This window comes from Cervus canadensis, chromosome 30, assembly GCF_019320065.1.
Source record: "Cervus canadensis isolate Bull #8, Minnesota chromosome 30, ASM1932006v1, whole genome shotgun sequence".
In the NCBI taxonomy this organism is placed as follows: Eukaryota; Metazoa; Chordata; class Mammalia; order Artiodactyla; family Cervidae; genus Cervus; species Cervus canadensis.
In genome coordinates, this window is record NC_057415.1 from 9,623,346 (window position 1) to 9,643,234 (window position 19,889).

The 19,889-nt window shown below is 54.1% G+C and overlaps 3 protein-coding genes across 5 annotated transcripts; 1 reads left to right on the plus strand and 2 right to left on the minus strand.

Moving 5' to 3' along the window:
* The first annotated feature begins 1,474 nt into the window (after nt 1-1,474).
* On the plus strand, nt 1,475-10,701 carry IL11RA (interleukin 11 receptor subunit alpha). 3 transcript variants are annotated; one of them, XM_043453227.1, is made up of 13 exons: nt 1,475-1,617; nt 4,469-4,568; nt 4,868-4,928; nt 5,929-6,098; nt 6,233-6,347; nt 6,495-6,527; nt 6,613-6,779; nt 7,467-7,630; nt 8,682-8,823; nt 9,141-9,260; nt 9,379-9,475; nt 9,723-9,805; nt 10,299-10,701. In XM_043453227.1, exons 2-13 carry the CDS (start codon nt 4,469-4,471, stop codon nt 10,313-10,315), a joined length of 1,269 nt encoding a protein of 422 aa, XP_043309162.1. In that variant the 5' UTR covers nt 1,475-1,617; the 3' UTR covers nt 10,316-10,701. The 3 variants fall into 3 exon arrangements, with proteins under 3 accessions (XP_043309162.1, XP_043309163.1, XP_043309161.1); XM_043453228.1 differs by lacking the exon at nt 1,475-1,617 and adding an exon at nt 3,145-3,292; XM_043453226.1 differs by lacking the exon at nt 1,475-1,617 and adding an exon at nt 10,010-10,048.
* Nucleotides 10,702-10,781: 80 nt separating this feature from the next.
* On the minus strand, nt 10,782-11,641 carry CCL27 (C-C motif chemokine ligand 27). Its single transcript, XM_043453229.1, has 3 exons — nt 11,416-11,641; nt 11,150-11,282; nt 10,782-10,957 (listed from the first exon to the last, which is right to left on the minus strand). Exons 1-3 carry the CDS (start codon nt 11,483-11,485, stop codon nt 10,810-10,812), a joined length of 351 nt encoding a protein of 116 aa, XP_043309164.1. The 5' UTR covers nt 11,486-11,641; the 3' UTR covers nt 10,782-10,809.
* Nucleotides 11,642-14,494: 2,853 nt separating this feature from the next.
* Nucleotides 14,495-15,491, minus strand: LOC122431773. The gene is made up of 4 exons (XM_043453230.1): nt 15,425-15,491; nt 15,087-15,154; nt 14,781-14,840; nt 14,495-14,657 (listed from the first exon to the last, which is right to left on the minus strand). The coding sequence occupies exons 2-4, from the start codon at nt 15,131-15,133 to the stop codon at nt 14,501-14,503; spliced, it is 264 nt and encodes an 87-aa protein (XP_043309165.1). The 5' UTR covers nt 15,134-15,154; nt 15,425-15,491; the 3' UTR covers nt 14,495-14,500.
* Nucleotides 15,492-19,889: the final 4,398 nt, after the last annotated feature.

The following is a 19,889-nucleotide window of genomic DNA, read 5'->3' on the forward strand; positions in this document are numbered from 1 at the left end:
CAAGAGATGTGCAAAAATTTAAAAGTGTGACCTCCCCACCTCTCCTTCGCCCCAAATCTCTGAACAAAATTAATACTCAATGTCGTGTGTGGCTTATAGAGTCTTTTACTCCTAGGGTAACTAAGGCAGTCCAGTTTAAAATTGTTTTAGAATCCTTTGTTCTTATCTTTGGCTGAGGCTTTGGGAAAACCAGAGCCTTCCTTGCACCATCCCTAGGGTGTCAACTCACCAAGCATGGGGCTGAGGGTTTGGTGGGCATCAGGGGAGGAGGATCCTAGTCCCAGTGGTCAGTGGCCAGGCCCTGGGCCGCCTGCCAGAACCCTGGCTTTGTGAGCGGCTGCATCTTGGCTCTGCTCCAGGCCACAGGGGCTGAATGGGCGGGCAGGGAACGTGTACGTGGCTTTTTGTCCTTGGCCTTTCCAGACTCCCACATGCAGCATGTATGCATAGTGTCTGCACACCTCTGTTGCCCCTGTGCCCCAGTCATTGCAGAGGACAGAAGACAGCCCTGGCGGGGAGGGGCTGCCAGAGTTAGGAGCCCTGAGGCCTGGAAGGAGGGCATGGTTTGCAGTGACCCTGGGTCCAGCCCCGCTTCTCTGGACCTGTTTTCCTGGCAAGACTGTAACTGCGGCAATGACAAGTCATACAACCCAGGAGATGTGATGCACCTAGGGTCCTCCAAACATTTAGGTGAAGTCAGGAGCTTGTGAGTGATGCAGGAATGGCCAGAACACTTTTTGTCTTCTTTCTTTCCAAGGGAATTGAGTCTCCGGGAGGGGAAATCACATCAGGCAGTACTGTAATACCCTGACCCAGGAGAACCTTCGTTGCCTTCCAGCCCCTGGTCCTGTCTTCCTAAAGACCCTGGAGGGGAAGGGTCAACTTGGAGTGTTGCCCTGTTTTGAAGAAGCTCAGACAAACGTGGCACACATTTTCCTTGAGCCCCCATTGACTGGGGAATGGAACCCTAGATATGCGGCTAGTTTCTTAAGACATACATTCCTATCACACACACACACACACACACACACGCATATTTGATCCTACACCTTTGAATGGCCTGCATTTTGGAGTCATCCGGGGAGTTTTAAACAGTACTGATTTAATTGGAGTGTGGCTTGGCGGTTATAAAACCACAATGTCCAGCGACGTTTGAGGCCCACCGCCTTAACAGCAGTCCACCTCCTTGTCTTATCTGGAGTCAGGGGCACCTTCAGCTTCCCCGGTCACCTGCCCCGTAGCTCCTAAGCCACAAAACCTGAGGCTTTGTTTGCGGACAGCTGGGAGGGGGAGGGGCCTGGGAGCTTCGGGTCCCGCGGTCCCAGGAGGAGGGGCTTTCGGGACCCGGACCCAGGAACCCAGCTCCACGCTCTGTCCCCCGGCGGCAGCCTCCTCAGTCCCGGACGGGACAGGAAGTGTCCGGCTGAGGTGGGGGTGGAGGTGATTGGCAGTTGGAGGCTCCAATGGGCCGAGACCCCCCCTATTTCACCCTGCTCCTTCCATTGGCGCCTGGGCGGAGCCGCCCCCACGGCGGGGGCCCCAGGGCGGGAGGGAGTCCAGGCCGGGGCAGAGGGCGAGGGCGAGGGCGGAGGGCGCTGGCGGCGGCGGCCGCGGAAGGTGAGGCCTGATGGGGCCGCGGGTGAACTGGCGGGAGCCTGGCCAGGAGAGGGCGGGGCATGGGGGTGTGGGATTGAGCGACTGACGGACTGTCAGTATGTGTGTTTGTGTGTGTGTGTGTGTGTGCGCGCGCGTGTGAGACTGCCAAGGCTGTGTGTGACGATGTCAGTGTGCGAGACTTCACAACAGAGTCGCTTGGTGCAGATGTCAGCTAGCATGCCTGCGGGTGTCGCTGCGCTTGTGGCCGAGTCTGCATGTGGCTGTGCGGGTGTGCGATCCCGTGTGCGTGTCAGTGTGCGGTGTGGGGGCAGAGGCTGGGTCAAGCGTTTGTGCGGGTGAGACGGCCCGTGAGCACACCGGGGCGACTGTGGTTTGGGAAGCTCTCCGCGGGATCTGAGATCGTGTCTGCCAGCGTGAGAGTGCCTGGCTGGGTTTGTGTGTGCTCAGGTGTGACTTCAGCCGTGGCCGAGTAAGGATGGGACTTGCACTCCACGTGTGTCCTGTGTCCTGACTGTTAGACTGGGGAGGGGTGGAGCTGGGTTTGCATCCTGGGGACCCACTTCTGTAGGTAGCTGATGACACTGACCTTTCGACTCAGTGGCCTGCGTGGACGGACCCATCCCAACACACTTGGCTTCCCCTTCTTTTAGTACTCCTTTGTCACTGGCCCCTTGATCCTTATTTTCTGTTTCCCTGTCTGACTCAGTTTTCTATGTCTTTTTCTCTCCCTATTACTTTCTTCCTAGAGCTCACACTGTATCTCTTCACAGTTTTGTCTTCCCAGGGATCTCTGCTAAGAGCCCCTTGGAAGAAGAGGCTTAAACCCTGATGAGGATTTGCTCACAGGGAGTGCTATGACCCCAGGGGCGGAGTGCTAAGTGTGTGTGTGACTGTGCAAGAAGACTTCGATGTCTGTGTCTTTGTGCGTGTCTGGGAATGTGTAAGTGTACATGTCTCAGTGTATCGGTGTAACTGTGAGTGGCTGTATCTGAGAGTGTGTGTCTGAGGGTAAGTGTGGGTCTTGTGAGTCTGGCACCAGGGACCAAAGGCATTTCCTGGTGCTGGGGCCTGAAGAGGAGAGGAGGGAGGTGGAGGGAGGTGAGAAATGGCTGGAACGTCCAGGGGAGGAGGAAGCTGGACTCTTTGGCTTTTCTTTGTATCCCTCAAAATGGGGCCTCTCTTCCCCTTAAAACACAGCCAGCTGTACCCTAAGGAAATATTTGCTGGGAAGCTAATATGAAACGAGTGGGAGCACAAGTGTGTGTCTGCTTTTTCGTTTGACTGTGTCCACGTGTGTTCAGGGGAGTGTCTTTGTTGATGGTGCCTAGGGAATCCCCCTGTGAGTGTGGCCCTGAGAACACAGGGAACCTCTCACTGACAGGGACAGAGCAGCCCTCCATTCTCTGGCTGTGCCTGTGGCTTCCTTTCCAGACTTGGGGGAGGCCTCTTCCCTTCCCAGGGCCTTGGGTGAGAGGGGGTGGGAGGGGAGGCGGGAGGAGGGGGAGGGGGCCTGGCTAGGGGCCTGCGGAGCTGCGGGGGCGAAGAGGGGCGGGGGCAGGGAAGGGGAAGGAGGGGACGATTCTGGGGTCGCAGAACTGAGTGGAGCTGAGAAGGTACTGTAGCTGGTGGAGGAAGTCCTGGAGGCCATGGACAGTCAGCCACTGGGATCACCGAGGTAGGGCAGGCTGAGCAGGGTAAATGTGGCTGGGGGGCTGGGGTGAGCCACTGGACACCCTTGGACAGACACACAGACACTTAGAGGTCCCTGCTCAGTTCTGTGGGTGGGGGGGATTTGGGCTCTCCCTCTTCTAGTGCCCTTGCCTGGGGCCCTTTCCCCATCTGTCCCTTCTCCTGCCCCAGTTCCCACCTCCCCACTGCCTTCCTCCTCCTGTTTTCTCCCAGCCTAAATCCCTCTCTTGTAGCACCCCAATCCCCCACTCATATACAGTTGGTTATGTTTTCAGCCTTTGTGAGATCCTGCTGCCCTAGCCCAGCCCCCACCGCCTCCCAGACCTGATCTCTGGACATCTCTGGTCCCATGGCTCCCACCCCAGCCTCCTGTTCCCCCAGGCTCCTAGCTCCTCTCAGCCTCCTCTCCCCTCCCGCCACCCTGTCTCCATCTGCTGGCTCCTTGCCCGCCCCAGCCTCTGGCAGCAGCCCGGGCATCTGGATCTGCTTAACTCTGCAGCCTCAGCCTGCACCCTAGCCCTGTCCAGCCTCCCAGGCTCGAGACCAACAAGATTCCAGAGTCAGGCTCAGAGGAGCGGCCCAAATAGCCAGAGCAAGGGGCCAGGCTTGGCAGCCAGTGCAGGGCTTGGCCTCCTGGCAGGGGAGCGGGGTGGGCTCAGACCCACCCTTATCAGTCCCTGCCCCAGGGTGACAAGGGCGGCCACAGGTCAGTCAGAGGCAGCGGCTGTCCCTGGGCCAGGTGGGAATGGACACGAAATTCCCAACAGCTGGATTGGAGGAGTTAATGGGAGTGATGGAGCCTGAGCCAGCGCTTGGTGCCAGGGGTGGGCGCCAAGGGTGGTGTGGGGGTAGGGGGGGGCGGTGCTGGCAGATTCTTGCCTCCAGCTTTTGTTCTGGGCCCTAAGCCCATGACTGAGAAGGAGGGTGTGATGGTGTGTGATGGAGTGTGTGTGTGTGTGTGTGTGTGTGTATACTCACACACACAGCACTAGGTGTATGGTGGAAAGGGGACCTTACATCAGAGCCTCCAATGATGTCTGATAGCCTTACCCCACATGGAACCTCTTCCTCCTAGAAAGCCCCAGTTTGGAAGTGGAGGAGGCAGGCTTTAGCCTCCTGTCTTGAGCATGGGGTATCGCTGACCTTGCCTTTCTCCCCGCAGATGAGCAGCAGCTGCTCAGGGCTGAGCAGGGTCCTGGTGGCCGTGGCTGCAGCCCTGGTGTCTGCCTCCTCTCCCTGCCCCCAGGCCTGGGGCCCCCCAGGTGAGAAGAACCCTGCTCTATGAGCCCCAACTCTGATTTGTGATGCCACCAGCACTGTGGCCCCTTCTCAGGCCTGTCCCGTGACCCTCCCAACCGCTGACATCCAACCTGGCAACAGTCCCTTTCCCACCCTGCCCTTTGAGCTCTGTCTTCAGATTATAACATGATGCTTTGACCCTATGACCCCACTCAGGTCTTAAAAGTCCCCCTCCCCCCCTTATCCTGTCACTCTCACAAAGTGTAGGGTAGGATGGGAGAGAGGGAAAGGAAGAGCCTCTGCTCAGAAGTGCCTTCCACAGGGGTCCAGTATGGGCAGCCTGGCAGGGCCCTGACGCTGTGTTGCCCTGGAGTGACTTCTGGGTAAGTGCTCCACCGGCCTGTTGGGCTGATGGAACCCTCTCATGATGCTTTCTTGACCTTTCCCAGTCCTCAGACCCTCCCATCCTTGCCCCTTGTATCTGTAACCTTCACCTCTCTGTCTTAACCCTCAAACCATCCTTATTCAACCGAACCTTCAACCTACATGTACTGACTGCCTGCTAATTGCCTGGTCTATTCTAGCTAGACCTGGGATACAGCAGTGCACAAGCCAGGCAAGATGCCAGGTAGTAATACCTGCAGGGCAGAAAATCAAAAGGGAGTGATGTGGAAGAGGAGAGCTGAGTGATCACTTTTTATTGGTCATCAGGGAAGGCCCCTCTGAGGAGGTGATATATATATATTTTATTTGGTTGCCCTGGGTCTTAGTTGTGGCATGTGGGGTTTAATTCCCTGATGAGGGATCAAACCTGGGGCCCCCTGGCCCCCTGCATTGGGAATGTGGAGTCTTAGACACTGGACCATTAGGGGAGTCCATGAAGAGGTGATATTGAAGCTGATTTCTGAAGGTTATGGTATAAGCAAGCATTCCTGACAGAGAGAACAGCTAGTGCAAAGCCCTGAAGTGGGAGTAAGTTCCATACTTTTTAAAAAAATCAGATTTGTAAACTTTTAAAATTTATTTATTTTTGGCCATGCCCTGGTTTGCAGAATTTTAGTTTCCCAACCAGGGATCAAACCTGGGCCCTCAGCAGTGGAAGCACAGAGTCCTAACCGCTAGACCACTAGGGAATTCCTGAGCTCCACAGTCTTGAACTGAAAGAAGCATAACCTAACTGAAGTGCAATGGTGGAAGGGGAGAGAGGGAGGTGATGAAGAAGAAAAGTAAGCTGAGGGCTAGATCACCAGGGGCTTTGTAAGCCAGCAGACAGAATTTGAATTTTACCACAAGCACACCAAGAAGCCAGGGGAGAGCTATGGCATGGTCTGACTCGTCCTTTGACACTTCCTTCCGTCTATCATCATCTCATCTCACTCTCAGGGCCCCGGTGTCCTGGTTTCGGGACGGGGAGACAAGGCTGCTCCAGGGACCTGATTCTGGGCTAGGGCCCGAGCTGGTCCTGGCCCGGGCAGAAAGCACTGACGAGGGCACCTATATCTGCCGGACCCTGGACGGTGCACTTGGGGGCATGGTGACCCTGCGGCTAGGCTGTGAGTTGGGGAGGAGTGTTGTGGGGGGGTGATGAGGAGTGGAGCTCCTAAGGGACTTCGGGCCCAGAGGAAGACCTCTGGGATGGGGAGGGCCTGGGAACTTCTCATTCTCCAGCTGCACCCTCTGCCTCTAGACCCTCCGGCCCGCCCCGTTGTTTCCTGCCGAGCTGCCGACTACGAGAACTTCTCCTGCACCTGGAGTCCCGGCCAGGCTAGCGGTTTACCCACCCGCTACCTCACCTCCTACAGGTGTGTGCGGCATCGGCTGTGTATGCCTATATGTTTGGGTGTATAGCAAAATGTGGGTGTGGGAGTAGGTAGGGAGGTACTGAAGGCCTGAGAGAGGGGGAGGACCCGCCTTTCCTTCCTGACCTCGGATGACCTCTCCCCTGCCAGGAAGAAGACTGTGCCGGGAGCTGATGGCCAAAGGTAGGACGTGAGGGGGAAGCTGGGGGCTCCAGCTGGATCCCGCAGCGAGCATTTCCAGAGTTCAAGACCACATCCTTCCTCCTAGGATGAGTCCATCCACAGGGCCCTGGCCATGCTCACAGGAGCCCCCTGGGGCGGCCCGCTGTGTAGTCCACGGGGCAGAGTTCTGGAGCCAGTATCGGATCAATGTGACTGAAGTGAACCCCCTGGGGGCCAGCACCCGCCTGCTGGATGTGAGCTTGCAGAGCATCTGTGAGTACCCAGTCCTAGAGGTCTCCCCAGATCCCTACCATAGAGACACCAGATTGGACCTCAGAGTATAGATACCCCCATAATTCATAACCCTCCTCCCGCTGGGCTTCCACACAGTTCCCTCCCAACACAGGTCCATTTCAGCACACAGATGGCCCCCAGGGAGACTTCAGAAGAATCCAGAGATCAGAACCCTAGGAGGCTGGGTTACATCAGCTTCAGGAGGCTACTGCCGCCACCCCCTTCCCTTACAAGTCCTTCCTGGCTGCCCAACCCCAGTGCTGCCTCTCTGCTTCCAGGCCCAGTGCTGAAGGCAGCTCCATCTCACATCCTCCCTGCTCAGTGGAAAGCCCTTGCTGGCTTCCTCTTGATCTGTGTGTGGGAGGGGATCACGAAGGCTCTGGCTGGAATTTGGGCCAACTCATCTTCCTTGGAGGGAAAACAGCTCACTCTTTAACTCACTCAACAAACATTTCAAAAATCCATCCTCAGATAACAGGAATGACAGATAGATCCTGAGCCTAAGGGATGATCAAGCCGGAGATTTCCCCAAGTTCCTCCGCAGTGCCTCCCCTCTGGGACTTTTAGGCACACACCCACCTTCCCTTGGGAGGTGATGGGGGAAGGATGAGTACTTCTCTTGTACCCTGACTTTGTGTACCCCCGCCGCCTTTCACCTGCCCTCAGTGCGCCCTGACCCGCCCCAGGGGCTGCGGGTAGAGTCGGTGCCTGGCTATCCTCGCCGCCTGCGTGCTAGCTGGATGTACCCTGCCTCCTGGCCCCGCCAGCCCCACTTCCTGCTCAAGTTCCGGCTGCAGTACCGTCCAGCACAGCATCCAGCCTGGTCTACGGTGAGGCCTTGGCGTGCGCCCTGGTCTGGGGCTGTGGGTCCTGTCTCTGGTTTCCTGTTGCTGGTGTTCTGCATGACCAGATCTGGCAGGTCACTGATGCCCCGTGGGCTCCCCACCTACAGAGCACTCTCCCTAGGCCAGGCCTTGTCACAGGGACTGCGCCTCCGCCCAATGCCCTCCAGGGCTGTAACTGTTGTCAGCCCATCTGTGGGTAGATAGCAGTGACTTTTTAAAAATAACTTTTCTAGGAAAGGGAGGGCCTTTCACCCAGAGGCACAGACACTGATATACTCATGTGTGAATAAAGGTGAATTCCCACCTCTGGAGGTGGCAGAGATTGGCTAGCATCAGGCCTGGGGAGCTGCTGCCTCAGATGATAACCAATATTTGCTGAACACTGTCTGCCAAGCACCGTGCTTCACATTTACTGCCTCCTTTAGTGGTCTTCCCTGGTGGCTCAGAGGTTAAAGCGTCTGCCTGGAATGTGGAGACCCCGGTTCTATCCCTGAGTTGGGAAGATCCCCTGGAGAAGGAAATGGCAACCCGCTCCAGTACTCTTGCCTGGAGAATCCCATGGAGGGAGGAGCCTGGTAGGCTACAGTCCATGGGGTCCCAAAGAGTTGGACACGACTGTGCGACTTCACTTTCTTTCTTTCTTTCTTTCTTAGGTGTACTATCTCCTTTAGGTGTATACATGTACTATCTCCTTTAGGTGTATTCACCTCTATTTTACAAGTGGAGAAACTGAGGCACAGGGAGAGGCCCACATTCACTCAGTAAGTGGTATAGCAAAGATCTGAACCCAGGCAGTCAGCCTGAAATCATAGCCTATCTACAGAACCACCATGCACTTCTGTCTTGTGAACGCTAGGTGTAGACCTGACACCACCAGCCACCCTGTATGAGGCTTAGAAGGCTGCATCAGACTGACAGGGACGGGACTGGGAGGAAAGGGTGCTTTTTGCAAACTGAGGCTGGAGGGCGGTGGGAGGGCAGGAAGGCTGAGTGCTTATAACTGGATAACCTGCCAGGCAACTATCTGCACTCCCAGGTGGAGCCAGCTGGATTGGAGGAGGTGATCACCGACGCCGTGGCTGGGCTGCCCCATGTCGTGCGGGTCAGCGCCCGGGATTTTCTGGACGCTGGCACCTGGAGCTCCTGGAGCCCCGAGGCCTGGGGGACTCCAAGCACCGGTGAGACACAGAGCCTGAGGAAAGGGCAGAGGTCAAGCCAACTAGTATCTGTCTGCAGGGACTACCTGGCAATAGCAGCCCCAGGCTTCAGCTGTACCGCCTGCAGCCCCGCCCTAGCTTAAGCCCCGCCCTAGCTTTAACCCTGTCTCTTAGCCTTTACCCCTACTTACTTACCAAAAGTTGGCTCTGCCCCTTCAAGCTCTGCCTCCTAGGTGCAGCAGGGCCCAACCCTGGCCCTGGCCTCTCCTGGCGCCTGGCAGGCCCTGGCCTCTGCCCCCACCACTTGTGGGCAGTTCTCAGGTCTCATCTCCCCCCAGAGCCCCTACCGAAGGAGATACCAGTTGGGGACCAGCAGCACACACAGACAGAGGAAGAACCTCAGGCGGACAGCCCCGCTCCCCCAGGGCCGTCCCTTCTACCTGACCCGCGGCCACTTGGTGAGCTTGAGCAGATGGGCAAAGGTGGGAGAGAATGACAAAGCCCCAGGGGAAAGGGGACACTGAGTTTGGTCAGGCAGGCTTGCTCTTGCAGCTGACATGTGACCCTCCGCCTCAGACCACAGAGACCCCCTGGAGCAGGTGGCCGTGCTGGCATCTTTGGGAATCTTCTCTTTCCTGGGACTGGTGGCTGGGGCCCTGGCATTGGGGCTGTGGTAAGTGACTGGCCCCTTAGCCTCTGATCCCACACAGATGCTCTGATACCCACAGACTGCACCCATTCCTGCCCCTCATGACCCCAATCCCAGCATATCTGATTCTGGAACCATTCCTCCTCCCTCTTCCACTCCCAACTTCATGATTCTACTCTTTCCTCTCTTGACCCTTTGCTAATAAAACCTTTTTGGAAGAGTCTGAGATGCCGCACATTGTTAGGGAGACAACTTCTTTTTTGTGCTCTAGGCTAAGGTTGAGACCAGATGAGAAGGATGGGCCCCAAAAATCTGGGCTCTTGGCCCCAATGATTTCAGTGGACAAGCTTCCAGGTGAGTGTGACATCTGGGAGGTTTGGACTTGGGAGATGTGTGACCTCATTTTGACTGTATGGATTAAGAGCCACATGCTTTAATCCTAATAAGGGTTTTGGGAATCAAAGGTGGGTCTCCTCATTCTTATGACTTCCGGACTCAGATGGGCCTTTCATTCTTGAGTCCCTGGGCTTAGAGTTGGGTCTCTTCTGTCTCTTGCAGGATGCTGGGGCTCCTAGATGGGACTCCTTCATTTTCAGGGTATTATGCTCAGAGCTGGATGTCCATCTTTATTCTTGGGGTATCTGGATCCCCTCCCCTATTCTTGATGTGCCTGGGCCCAGAGCTGGATCCACTCCCTCATCCTCAGGGTGTTGGGGCTTACCCAAAAGTAGCTGCCCTATTCATTCTTGGAGTGTTGGGCTCATAACTGGGTCCCCTCCCTCATTCTCAGGGAATCTGGGACAAGATCTAGTCCTACCATCTCCCTTGATTTTCCTCTTTCTGGTAGGAGTCCCAAACCTGTAGAGGACCTTGGAGGCCTTCAGCTGATTCCACCTATAATGCTGGTGTGGATGGATGGACAGATGGAACCCAGGCAGGACAGCAGATCCCCATGGAGGCGGGTTCTCAGCTGGAAGTTCTATTTGGACCCATTTCTATGAGACTCTGTGTTCCCAACTTGCCAGTTGAAAGGTGCCTGGACCTCTGACTTCATCCCAGAGCTGGAGGTCTACCTGAAGAATGTGTGTAGATGTGTATGTCTGTGTGTCTCCAAGTGTGTGTGAGGCAGGGGACATGTGTTCTCTGCATGTATGTATATAGGTACCTGGTGAGTGTGTGTGGGTCTTACGCTCTTGGCTTTGCCCCTGGCGGGAGTTGTGAGGGTGTGAATAAAGAGAATGAGGAGGTTCTGTCTGTTGACATGTCTCACAGCTCCAGATTCAGGACTCACAGGAGACTGCATCGAACTTGGAGACCACAGTCAGAGAATATTGTGCATCGCTGCTTTATTACTTTGGCTACTGGGGGTCCCAGCCCATTTTCCCTATGAGCTCCAAACTCTGGTTGGGCTGAGTTCCCTGGAGCCTCTTCCCTTGGCGCTCAAACCACCGAATCAGGCTGCGGTTCTGGGGGTGGATGCAGACCTTGCGTTGAGACAGGTGAAGCCTGGGAAAGGAAAGGTTCAAAGCCACGGTCATAACTGGGGGGACAAGGGTGAGACCCAGGAGTTAGAGGCAAAGGCCAGATGAAAACCTGAGTTGGCATCAGAATTAGCAATTGGGATGGGGTTGAGATCAGCATCCAGAGTTGGGACTGAGGTCAGAGTCAGGGACAAATCGGGGCAGAGTCAACGCTCACACGAAGGCCTGGAGGTGACAGTCCCCGTCAGCTTCCTGAAGTTCCACTTGGATGACCCTCCTCAGTAGCTTGTTTGGGAGTGGCTGTCGGTAGAGCTGAGTACAGCATGCAGGGCTGATTGGCAGCGGCAATGCTAGGGGAACAGGACCGAGTGTTCAGAGGGCTTCTGACCCCAAACTCCATCAGAAGGCTGGAGGCTGGGCTTCCTGGGCCCCTTCCCCTCCATCCCAATCACCCAAATCTGGGCCTTCTAGACCTCCACTCACCTCCTCCAGGGTCTGGGCTCAGGAACAACAGGAACAGCAGGAGGCCGCTGGTGGGCGAGGGTCCCTTCATGATGCTCAGCCTGGATGCTTCCTTCTCTCTCCTCCTTCCCTACCTGTTATCTGGGTGCCTTTTATACCTGGGGCACCAGGTGAGTCAGCCGCAGGTGAAGATGTATTGCTCATCTTGTGACATTCCTGGGCTCTAATTACCACAGACCCCTGTGCCACAAACCCCTCCTTTTTTAGGACTGCCGTTTCCCATGGGCTTCTAAGTTCTGGGCAGAGAAGCTGGGGAGATGAGTTATGCACGTGGGGGCTAATGGTACAGTAAGAGGGGCAGAGGATCCATAGTGGCATCCAGTGAGGATATGCACACTCATACCTGTAGTTACACATTCACAGTCACACTTCAGTCACTGGATCAACCTCACATGGTCAGACAACCCCAGACAGAATCATATAGCCTCAGTTATACTCAAAGTCCCACACCCACACAGTTGTGTTTTCACAATCATCCCACCACACAATCACACTAGCATACCCAAATTCTGATGGGGGCACTGTGGGTGGGGTGGGAGCACAGGGCAGGCTGGCATCAGCTTGCTTTCGTTTTCCCCTCCCTGTTTCCTGTCCTAGCCTGCTTGTCTTATCAGCAGACATTGATGGGAATGGGTCCCGAAAGCAGACTTTTTGGCTGAGGAGTCATCTCACCTGGGCCAGTCACATTCAGAGTGAGAAGCTGGGAGAAGTCCCTTTTGGGTGGTAATGTGGTGCCTTGGGGATAACTGAGGTGGGGGTTGCTTTTCCCAGGAAGATGAGACAGAGGAAGGATGAAGTAGATAAGCGCGCACATGAGGGAAGATCAAAGTTCTTTGGTGCCAGGTTGCTGCTGTCAAACAGGTAAAAGACCCAAGAAACCTTACCTTCCTGTTTTTGCCAAGTCCTGTTCCAGAGATGCCAGCCTCCTACCAGCAGGGGCCTGGGGCTTCCAGTCCTTGACTTTTTGAGACATCAGATTCCAGAGCTCAATTATCTCTCCTTTATTCTATTCAAATTCCTGTTTCTCTCTATTGTTGGCCTGGAAGAACTACCCCCCACCCCCACAACCAACCCTTACACCCTTTGCATCCCATACTCTTGCTAAAACCCCAAGCTCCCATCTCCCTGTCCCTTCTCTTTTAATCCTGTATCCAGCCCTTACCTCCTCTTCCCCTTAATCCCTCCACCCCAATGCAAAACTATGCCTCCTCTTCCTCCTCCTGTCCTTTTGAGGAAGCTGGGACCAGCAAAGGGTGGGGGCAAGCTGCTAAGTTTAGTGCCCTCGGCACCTTGAAGAATTTTCCGCTCTCGGTCTGGAAATTTCAACCCTCCTGTCCTGCTCTCTATGTGAAACGTAAGCCGAGTCATAACCCAATAATCCAGCCCTTATCTGGTTGTTTCAGGGATGCGGTCTGCAACCTGGTGCTCTGTGGCCAGCCACCTACCCTCTATGGGGCAGACCTACTCTTGGGACAGGGACTCACACTTCCCTGGGCATCTTCCTGCTGCACCAATCAGAAGGGACCATCAGCTCCCAGAACAGGGACTAATTCCCTACCAGGCCGAACAACTCGAGCTTCTCCTCGTGCTCCTGTCCAGGTTAAGGCTCAGAGGTCCTTCCCTAGGGTCTGTTTTGTGGATATTCAGGAAGTCTGAGTATCCTGAGGATTCTGAGGTTTAGGTCCAGGGTTGGACAGGGTACTCCACTTTGGTCAGGGTTCTTGATGCAGACATTGTGAGGAAATGCCTCAAGAGCCTGTGTCCATTCTTGAGGGTGGCCACAACCCAGAGGTCACTCATCTTGGAATTTCTAATACCAGAGGCCTTAGAGTCTCTCACCCACCCTCCAGTCTGGACTTGTGCCCCAGAGCTTGGGTGCAGCCACTAAGGCACCATCATCTTGCCACAAATCTTCATCAGCTGGCTGTCTGTCACACACTGTGTAGTCTTTCCCAGACCAGTCAGTCCAGAGGGCTTGGAAGGAAGAAACCAAGTCTTCCAGGTATGTACCCATCTCTCCCCTCTAGTTTCTCCAAAGACAGGGCCAGCTATAGCCTGCTATGGCAGGGGCGGCCCCAGGCTGAAAGCCAGCTCTGCCCCCACTCACAAACTGAGCTCTCTCTTTACCTTAATTCTTGGTGCCCTCCCTGGTGCTGGGGCGAGTCCCTAATTGAAAGCAGGTCCCCTAGGAGTCCCTGATTCTTCATCACTTTAGGAACTAGTGGATTTCAGGCCAACTAGATGACAAGACAGACAAGGAAGGTAGGGAGCAGGGGCCACTAGGTGCTCGTAAGGAGGTAACATGTGGGGGACTGATGCCAAGAATCTTTGTACTTCATTTATTTATTTATTGGTTGTGCCACACTGGCATGCAGGATCTTCGTTTCCCAACCTGGGATGGAACCTGTGCTCCCAGTGGTGGGAGCACACAATCTTAACCACTGGACCATCAGGGAATTCCTTGATGTCCATTATCTTTAAACTTGGGATCAGACTGGAGGAGCCAGTAGCTGGGGTGTTAACTGTAGGAAAGACCTTCAACAGTTCTAAGTCATTCCCCTATGGCAGGCTGACAGCACAGCTTCTGTGAATCTTTCCCTCCTCTCACAGCATACTTCCTACAACTATGGACTTGAAAAATATTTTAGATCCTCTCCCAGGAGAAGATTCTTCAGACACTTGGCAAAGTCCTGTCTAGGAGGAAGGTGGCAGCAGAGAGCTGGGGTTGTGAGAATTTAGGGATGCGGGGATCTGGTTGGGAGGAGGACCAGGTCAGGATTATTCAGTTCCCTCCATACAGGGCACTCAGAGTGATGAGTGTGTGTGTGGCGGGGTGAGGGGTTAGGTGGTGGAAGGCAGTCATTGATAGTAAGGGGATGTTCATTCTGATGAGGGACCGTTAGGAATAATGGGAGCCTGTACACGGAAGGGCACTCTATCAGGGAGAGAGGCCCTGTCAGTAAGGAAACAGCCGGCGTGGACAGCGGCTCCCAGCCCGAATGGCGGCAGCGGCGGCAGAGTCAGAGGGCAGCACGGTGACTCTGGTTTAAATCTTTAATGCACCGGCTGGCTGAGCAGTGGCTGCAGGGGTGCGGCGGGGGAGGCTGCGGCCGGAGCGCTGGGGAGCAGTGCCCAGGCCGCTTGACAGACAGCTCATCAGGCCCCGCAGAGGCTCCAGCTTCTGCTCCCGAGGGTGCGCCGAGCTGTGGGGCGACCCGATACTGGCATGAGATGGGGCGGGAGCTCCCAGCTCCCCCCCGATCGGTTCTCCCGGACTGAGCTTCGCCCATTCCCCGGGCGGGTCCGCGGTATCGCAGCCCCCTCACCTCCGCTCCCTTCGCCACATGCGCAGCCAGGGGAAAAAGTAGAAGCAGCCCCAGTAGATCCTGCAAAGAGAAGGCAGAGCCGGGCGGGGCGGAGCGGGGCTGACCCCACAGACTCCGCCCCTTGGACGCCTGGCCCCTCTCTTGGAAGGTTCCGCCCCGCCCCCTAGAGGCGGTTCTCGATAGCCCACGCCCCTAAGAGGCCCCACCCCTCCCGCTTCTCCCGCCCCCAAAGAACACGCGCCCTCCCCACCCCCCCACCCCGGAGCGGCTAAGGTTCCTCCTCCGCAGAACCCCGCCTCCACTCACTCCTCCTCCGCCTCCAGCGCCACCTCGTATCTCCTCAATCCCGACATGTCCTGGGTTCCGAACGTCTCCTGGGGAGCGGCATGATTGGATCAAGAATTCCCCAACCCCAGGTCCCCTTCTGTCATTCTGTGGACAAGACTGACTTGTTCTCGGGTAATATGAGACAGGTGCCCTGGGAAGACTCGGGACAGGGTTGAAGATCTGGGAAGCACTAGACATTAAGGGATTGGGAGGTCGGTCACCTCGGGGGCATGGGGCATTTAGCTGGATAGGGCTTGGAGGTCATAGGGCCGGGATATTTGGGGCCCCGGGTGAGGATTTTCGGGGGATAGGGTCACCTGCAGGGGGGCTGAGGGGTCGGCGCAGCCTAAACGCCCACCCTCCCTGGCTCCACCCCGGAAGCAGACCTTTACGTTTTGTCACAGTGGTAGCGTCACGCTCTAGGGGTGGGGCTTACCTATTACCCGGAAGGGGCGGAGCCATAGCATCTCTTCGGAGGAGGCGGAGACCAGATGTCACATTAGGAGGTGGAGCCAGAGCCTATGTCTAAAGCGGGGAGGGGGTGGTGTGGGGAGAGTAGGTACTTATTACTAAGGTGCAGGGCACAGAGCCCTCTTTTATAAGGATGGAGCCAGATTTTGGAGCTCCGCCCTGGGATGACGGAGACCTCAGCACCAGGCAGCAAGAAAAGAGCTTTGGAACCCTATCCTGTACTGTTTTACCAATCCCCTCTCCCCTCCATCTTGGCTTCTGCTCTGACAGTTGCCTTTCTTGTCTGACTCATTCTATATATATGATACTGGGCAGAGGAGGAATAGGTCTCCAGAGAGGGCCCAGTCTAGACAGGCCAGGCTATAGGAATACTTGTTGGCTGAGTGGCACGCGTCAACAGCCCTTCCTCTCTGAACTGAGACCCCGTTTCCTGAGATTTTTGTTCCTGCAGTCATATAACCAATATTTATTTAGTGACTCCTCTGTGCTGGGGAATGTGTGTGGGCATGAGGAAACAGCAGTAAAGAAGACAGGCACAGATTCTGCCCTCAGAGAGCTTATCTGGGTTGGACCTGCACAGGGTGGGGGGGAGTGGGGGTCAAAAGAGGCAATAAGATCACATAGAGGAAGCTAGCTGGCTGGGGGCTGTAGAGGCTATTGGACTGAAGTCAGGAAAGAGCAATTAACTTAGTGTGGGAGGTTGGAAATAGCTGCCCTAGTTGGTCTGGGGAGTCTGGGAGAGAGCCTTGTGGCTGGACAGTATGGGAGAAAATGACCAGAAATGAATGAAGTAAAAGTTCCCTTAAGCTGAAGTGTGGAGAATGAATTCACCTCTCCTCTTCCCACCACCCCACACTCTTTTTCCCTCTTGTACCTATCTTCCCCTGCCTGGACTGCATACAGACAGGTGACAGACAAATCCATTGATGCCAGTTGGAAGCTTTGCAGTCTGGGCGTGGAGAAGCTGTGCCTCTACCACAAGCGTCCTCACTAACACTTGCTCTTACACCCACAGTGACACTCCTGCCCTGTTGCAGCCGAGTCATGTCTGCAGGAGGCCTGGTCCCCACCGCTTTGGTGATTCACATCCCTTCACTCAGATGCAGGACTCTGTCTATTGTATAATAATTTGGCCTTTGTCCCTATTCCTGAAAGGGAGACACTAAATCTTTGGAATATCCCAACTAATACAAGTTCTTTGTTATTTGTGAGCCCCTTGGGTCACACCTGAATTTATGCTAAGAGACGAGGTGACTTGGGATAGATGCTGGTCAGCAGAAAGACCAACCATATCATTGCAGAATTGAGGCTTTGAGCCAGCCTGTCTGGGGAGATTGAGTTATGTCACCAACAATTCATTCTTGCCTGTGTATGAAATCTCAGTAAAAATTCTGGACACCAAAGCTTGTGACCTTTCTGGTTGGTGAACACGTACTGTTGGTGAACACGTACTGGGAGGGTGATGTGCCCTTTGTGTCTCCGTGGGGAAAGAGCATGGGAGCTCTGCATTGAAATCCTCCTTGTGTGTCTTTCCATTTGGGTATTCCTGATTTATATTCAGTTCAGTTCAGTTGCTCAGTGGTATCCGACTGTTTGCGACCCCATGAACCACAGCACGCCAGGCCTCCCTGTCCACCACCAACTCCCGGAGTCCACTCAAACCCATGTCCATCGAGTCGGTGATGCCATCCAACCATCTCATCCTCTGTCGTCCCCTTCTCATCCTGCCCTCAATCTTTTCCAGCATCAGGGTCTTTTCCAATGAGTCAGCTCTTTGCATCAGGTGGCCAAAGTATTGGAGTTTCAGCTTTAACAGCAGTCCTTCCAATGAACAACCAGGACTGATCTCCTTTAGGATGGACTGGTTGGATCTCCTTGCAGTCCAAGGGACTCTCAAGAGTCTTCTCCAACACCAGAGTTCAAAAGCATCAATTCTTCGGCTCAACATTCAGGAAACTAAGATGATGGCATCTGGTCCCATCACTTCATGGCAAATAGATGGGGAAACAGTGGAAACAGTGGCTGACTTTATTTTTCTGGGCTCCAAAATGCAGATGGTGATTGCAGCCATGAAGTTAAAAGACATTTACTCCTTGGAAGGAAAGTTATGACTAACCTAGACAGCATATTAAAAAGCAGAGACATTACTTTGTCAACAAAGGTCCATCTAGTCAAGGCTATGGTTTTTCCAGTGGTCATACATGGATGTGAGAGTTGGACTATAAAGAAAGATGAGCCCCGAAGAATTGATGCTTTTGGACTGTGGTGTTGGGAGAAGACTCTTGAGAGTCCTACTTTATTAAAAACTAATTGTGAGTATAGAACTTCTGAGTTCTACGAGTCATTCTAGTGAACTTTCGGATCTGAGTTTTAGAGCCTCCTGGACTTGTAGCTAGTTAGTCAGAAATGCAGGTGGCCTGAGGACCCCACTTGTTGCTGGCGTCTCAAGCAAGCTTGTTGGGATTGTGCCCTTAAGCCTGTGGAATCTAACACTAGCTCTGGGTGGTTTGTGTCTCAATTGAATTGAAACAACTCCTGGGCTCCCCTGGTGGCTCATTGGTAAATAATCCACCTGCCAATGCAGGAGACACAGGTTTGATTCTTGGGTCGGGAAGATCCTCTGGAGAAGGAGAAGGCAGCCAACTCCAGTATTCTTGCCTGGGAAATCCCATGGACAGAGGAGCCTGGCAGGCTACAGTCCATGGGGTCACAAAAACTCAGACAGGGCTTAGCAACTAAACAACAACAACAAGAATTGCTAGCAGAATACCTTTCCACTGAATACACTCCCCACTCTCTCCATCTGTCTGGGTGAAACTTTTTTCCCTTTCATAACTCGCTGTTCCCATAGCTTCCCTGTTCCCATTTCCCACTGCTTGTCTTTAGCTCTGAGAACCTCAACATGCAACTTTTTGGACAAGGCAAGGGGACTGAATTGCCCTTTTAGGGGAGGGTTTGCAGTGTCATCCTCTTGAAGGCATTTGAACATCAGTTTTGTTTTTTTTTAATTTATTGATTTTGGCTGCATTGTGCAGCATGTGGGACCTTAGTTCCTGACCAGAATCAAACCTGTGTTCCTGCCTTGGAAGCTCAGAGTCTTCACCACTGGACCACCAGAAAAGTCTCTTGAACTTCAGGTTTAAGGCAAAGGGTCAGAGCTTAGTTCAGAATTAGAGATCAGAGCAAGGGGGGTGCCTCCCTTTTTCTGAGGTTTCTCCTCACTCCCACCTCTTCTCTGTGGTCCTAAGATTACTGGAGTGGGAAAGATGGCACCCAGCTGGTCCCCTGGATTCCCTGAGGACAGACACAAGTAGCAGGTTAAGCCTGAAGACGGTCTCCTCCCGGGTGTCGCTAAGCCCATCACAGTGCCTACACATCCATCGTCTGAGACATGTTCCTGTCTTGACTGAGCAGGGCTAAAACAAAGGTTCTTTGGAAGCAGGCCCAGCTCTCGGGGTGCTAGGGCTTTACCTCCTGGCCCAGCCAGCACTGTCCCTCTCCCCCACTATTTTCCTAGGCTTCAAACTGAGCCTAGGCAGCGGAAGGAGCATAAGGGCGCCTTGACTTAGAACACCCCCTTCTGCCATGACTTCCCTATCCTCGAGACTGGGAGGGGATTTCTGAGGAGAGCGGCTGGTCAATTCACAGAGACACAAGAAAACTAGAGATGAGAATGGGGAGCAAGTGTTTCCCTAACCTGATTAGAGGGACCCAAGAGACAGACCAGAGGAGGAGACCTCTCAGGAGACACAATTGTGGAGTGTTGTTTTGTTTCCCATTCCCAGCCCTAAAGCATATGATGTGACAAACCTAACTATTGGCCCATTTTTGTCTTTCCATCATCCATCCATCCATCCATCCCTGTGTCTGTATGTCTCCCCATCTTTTTCTCTTTATTTTCCCATCTTGCCTTTCATTTATCTTTTCACATCTTCATCTTCATTTATTCATTTGTATGTTTAAACATTGGAAGGACTGATGCTGAAACTGAAGCTCCAATACTTTGGCCACCTGATGTGAAGAGCCAACTCATTGGAAAAGACCCTGATGCTGGTAAAGATTGAGGGCAGGAGGAGAAGAGGGTGACACAGGATGAGATGGTTGGATGGCATCACTGATTCAATGGACTTGGGCTTGAGCAAACTCCAGGAGGTCGTGAAGGACAGAGAAGCCTGGTGTGCTGCAGTCCAGATCGCAAAAAGTTGGACACGACTTAGTGGCTGAACAACAAGAACAATGTTTAACCATTAGCCATCTATTAATACGTTCATTCATCTATCAAGTTATGGTAATAATTAACATTTGTTGATA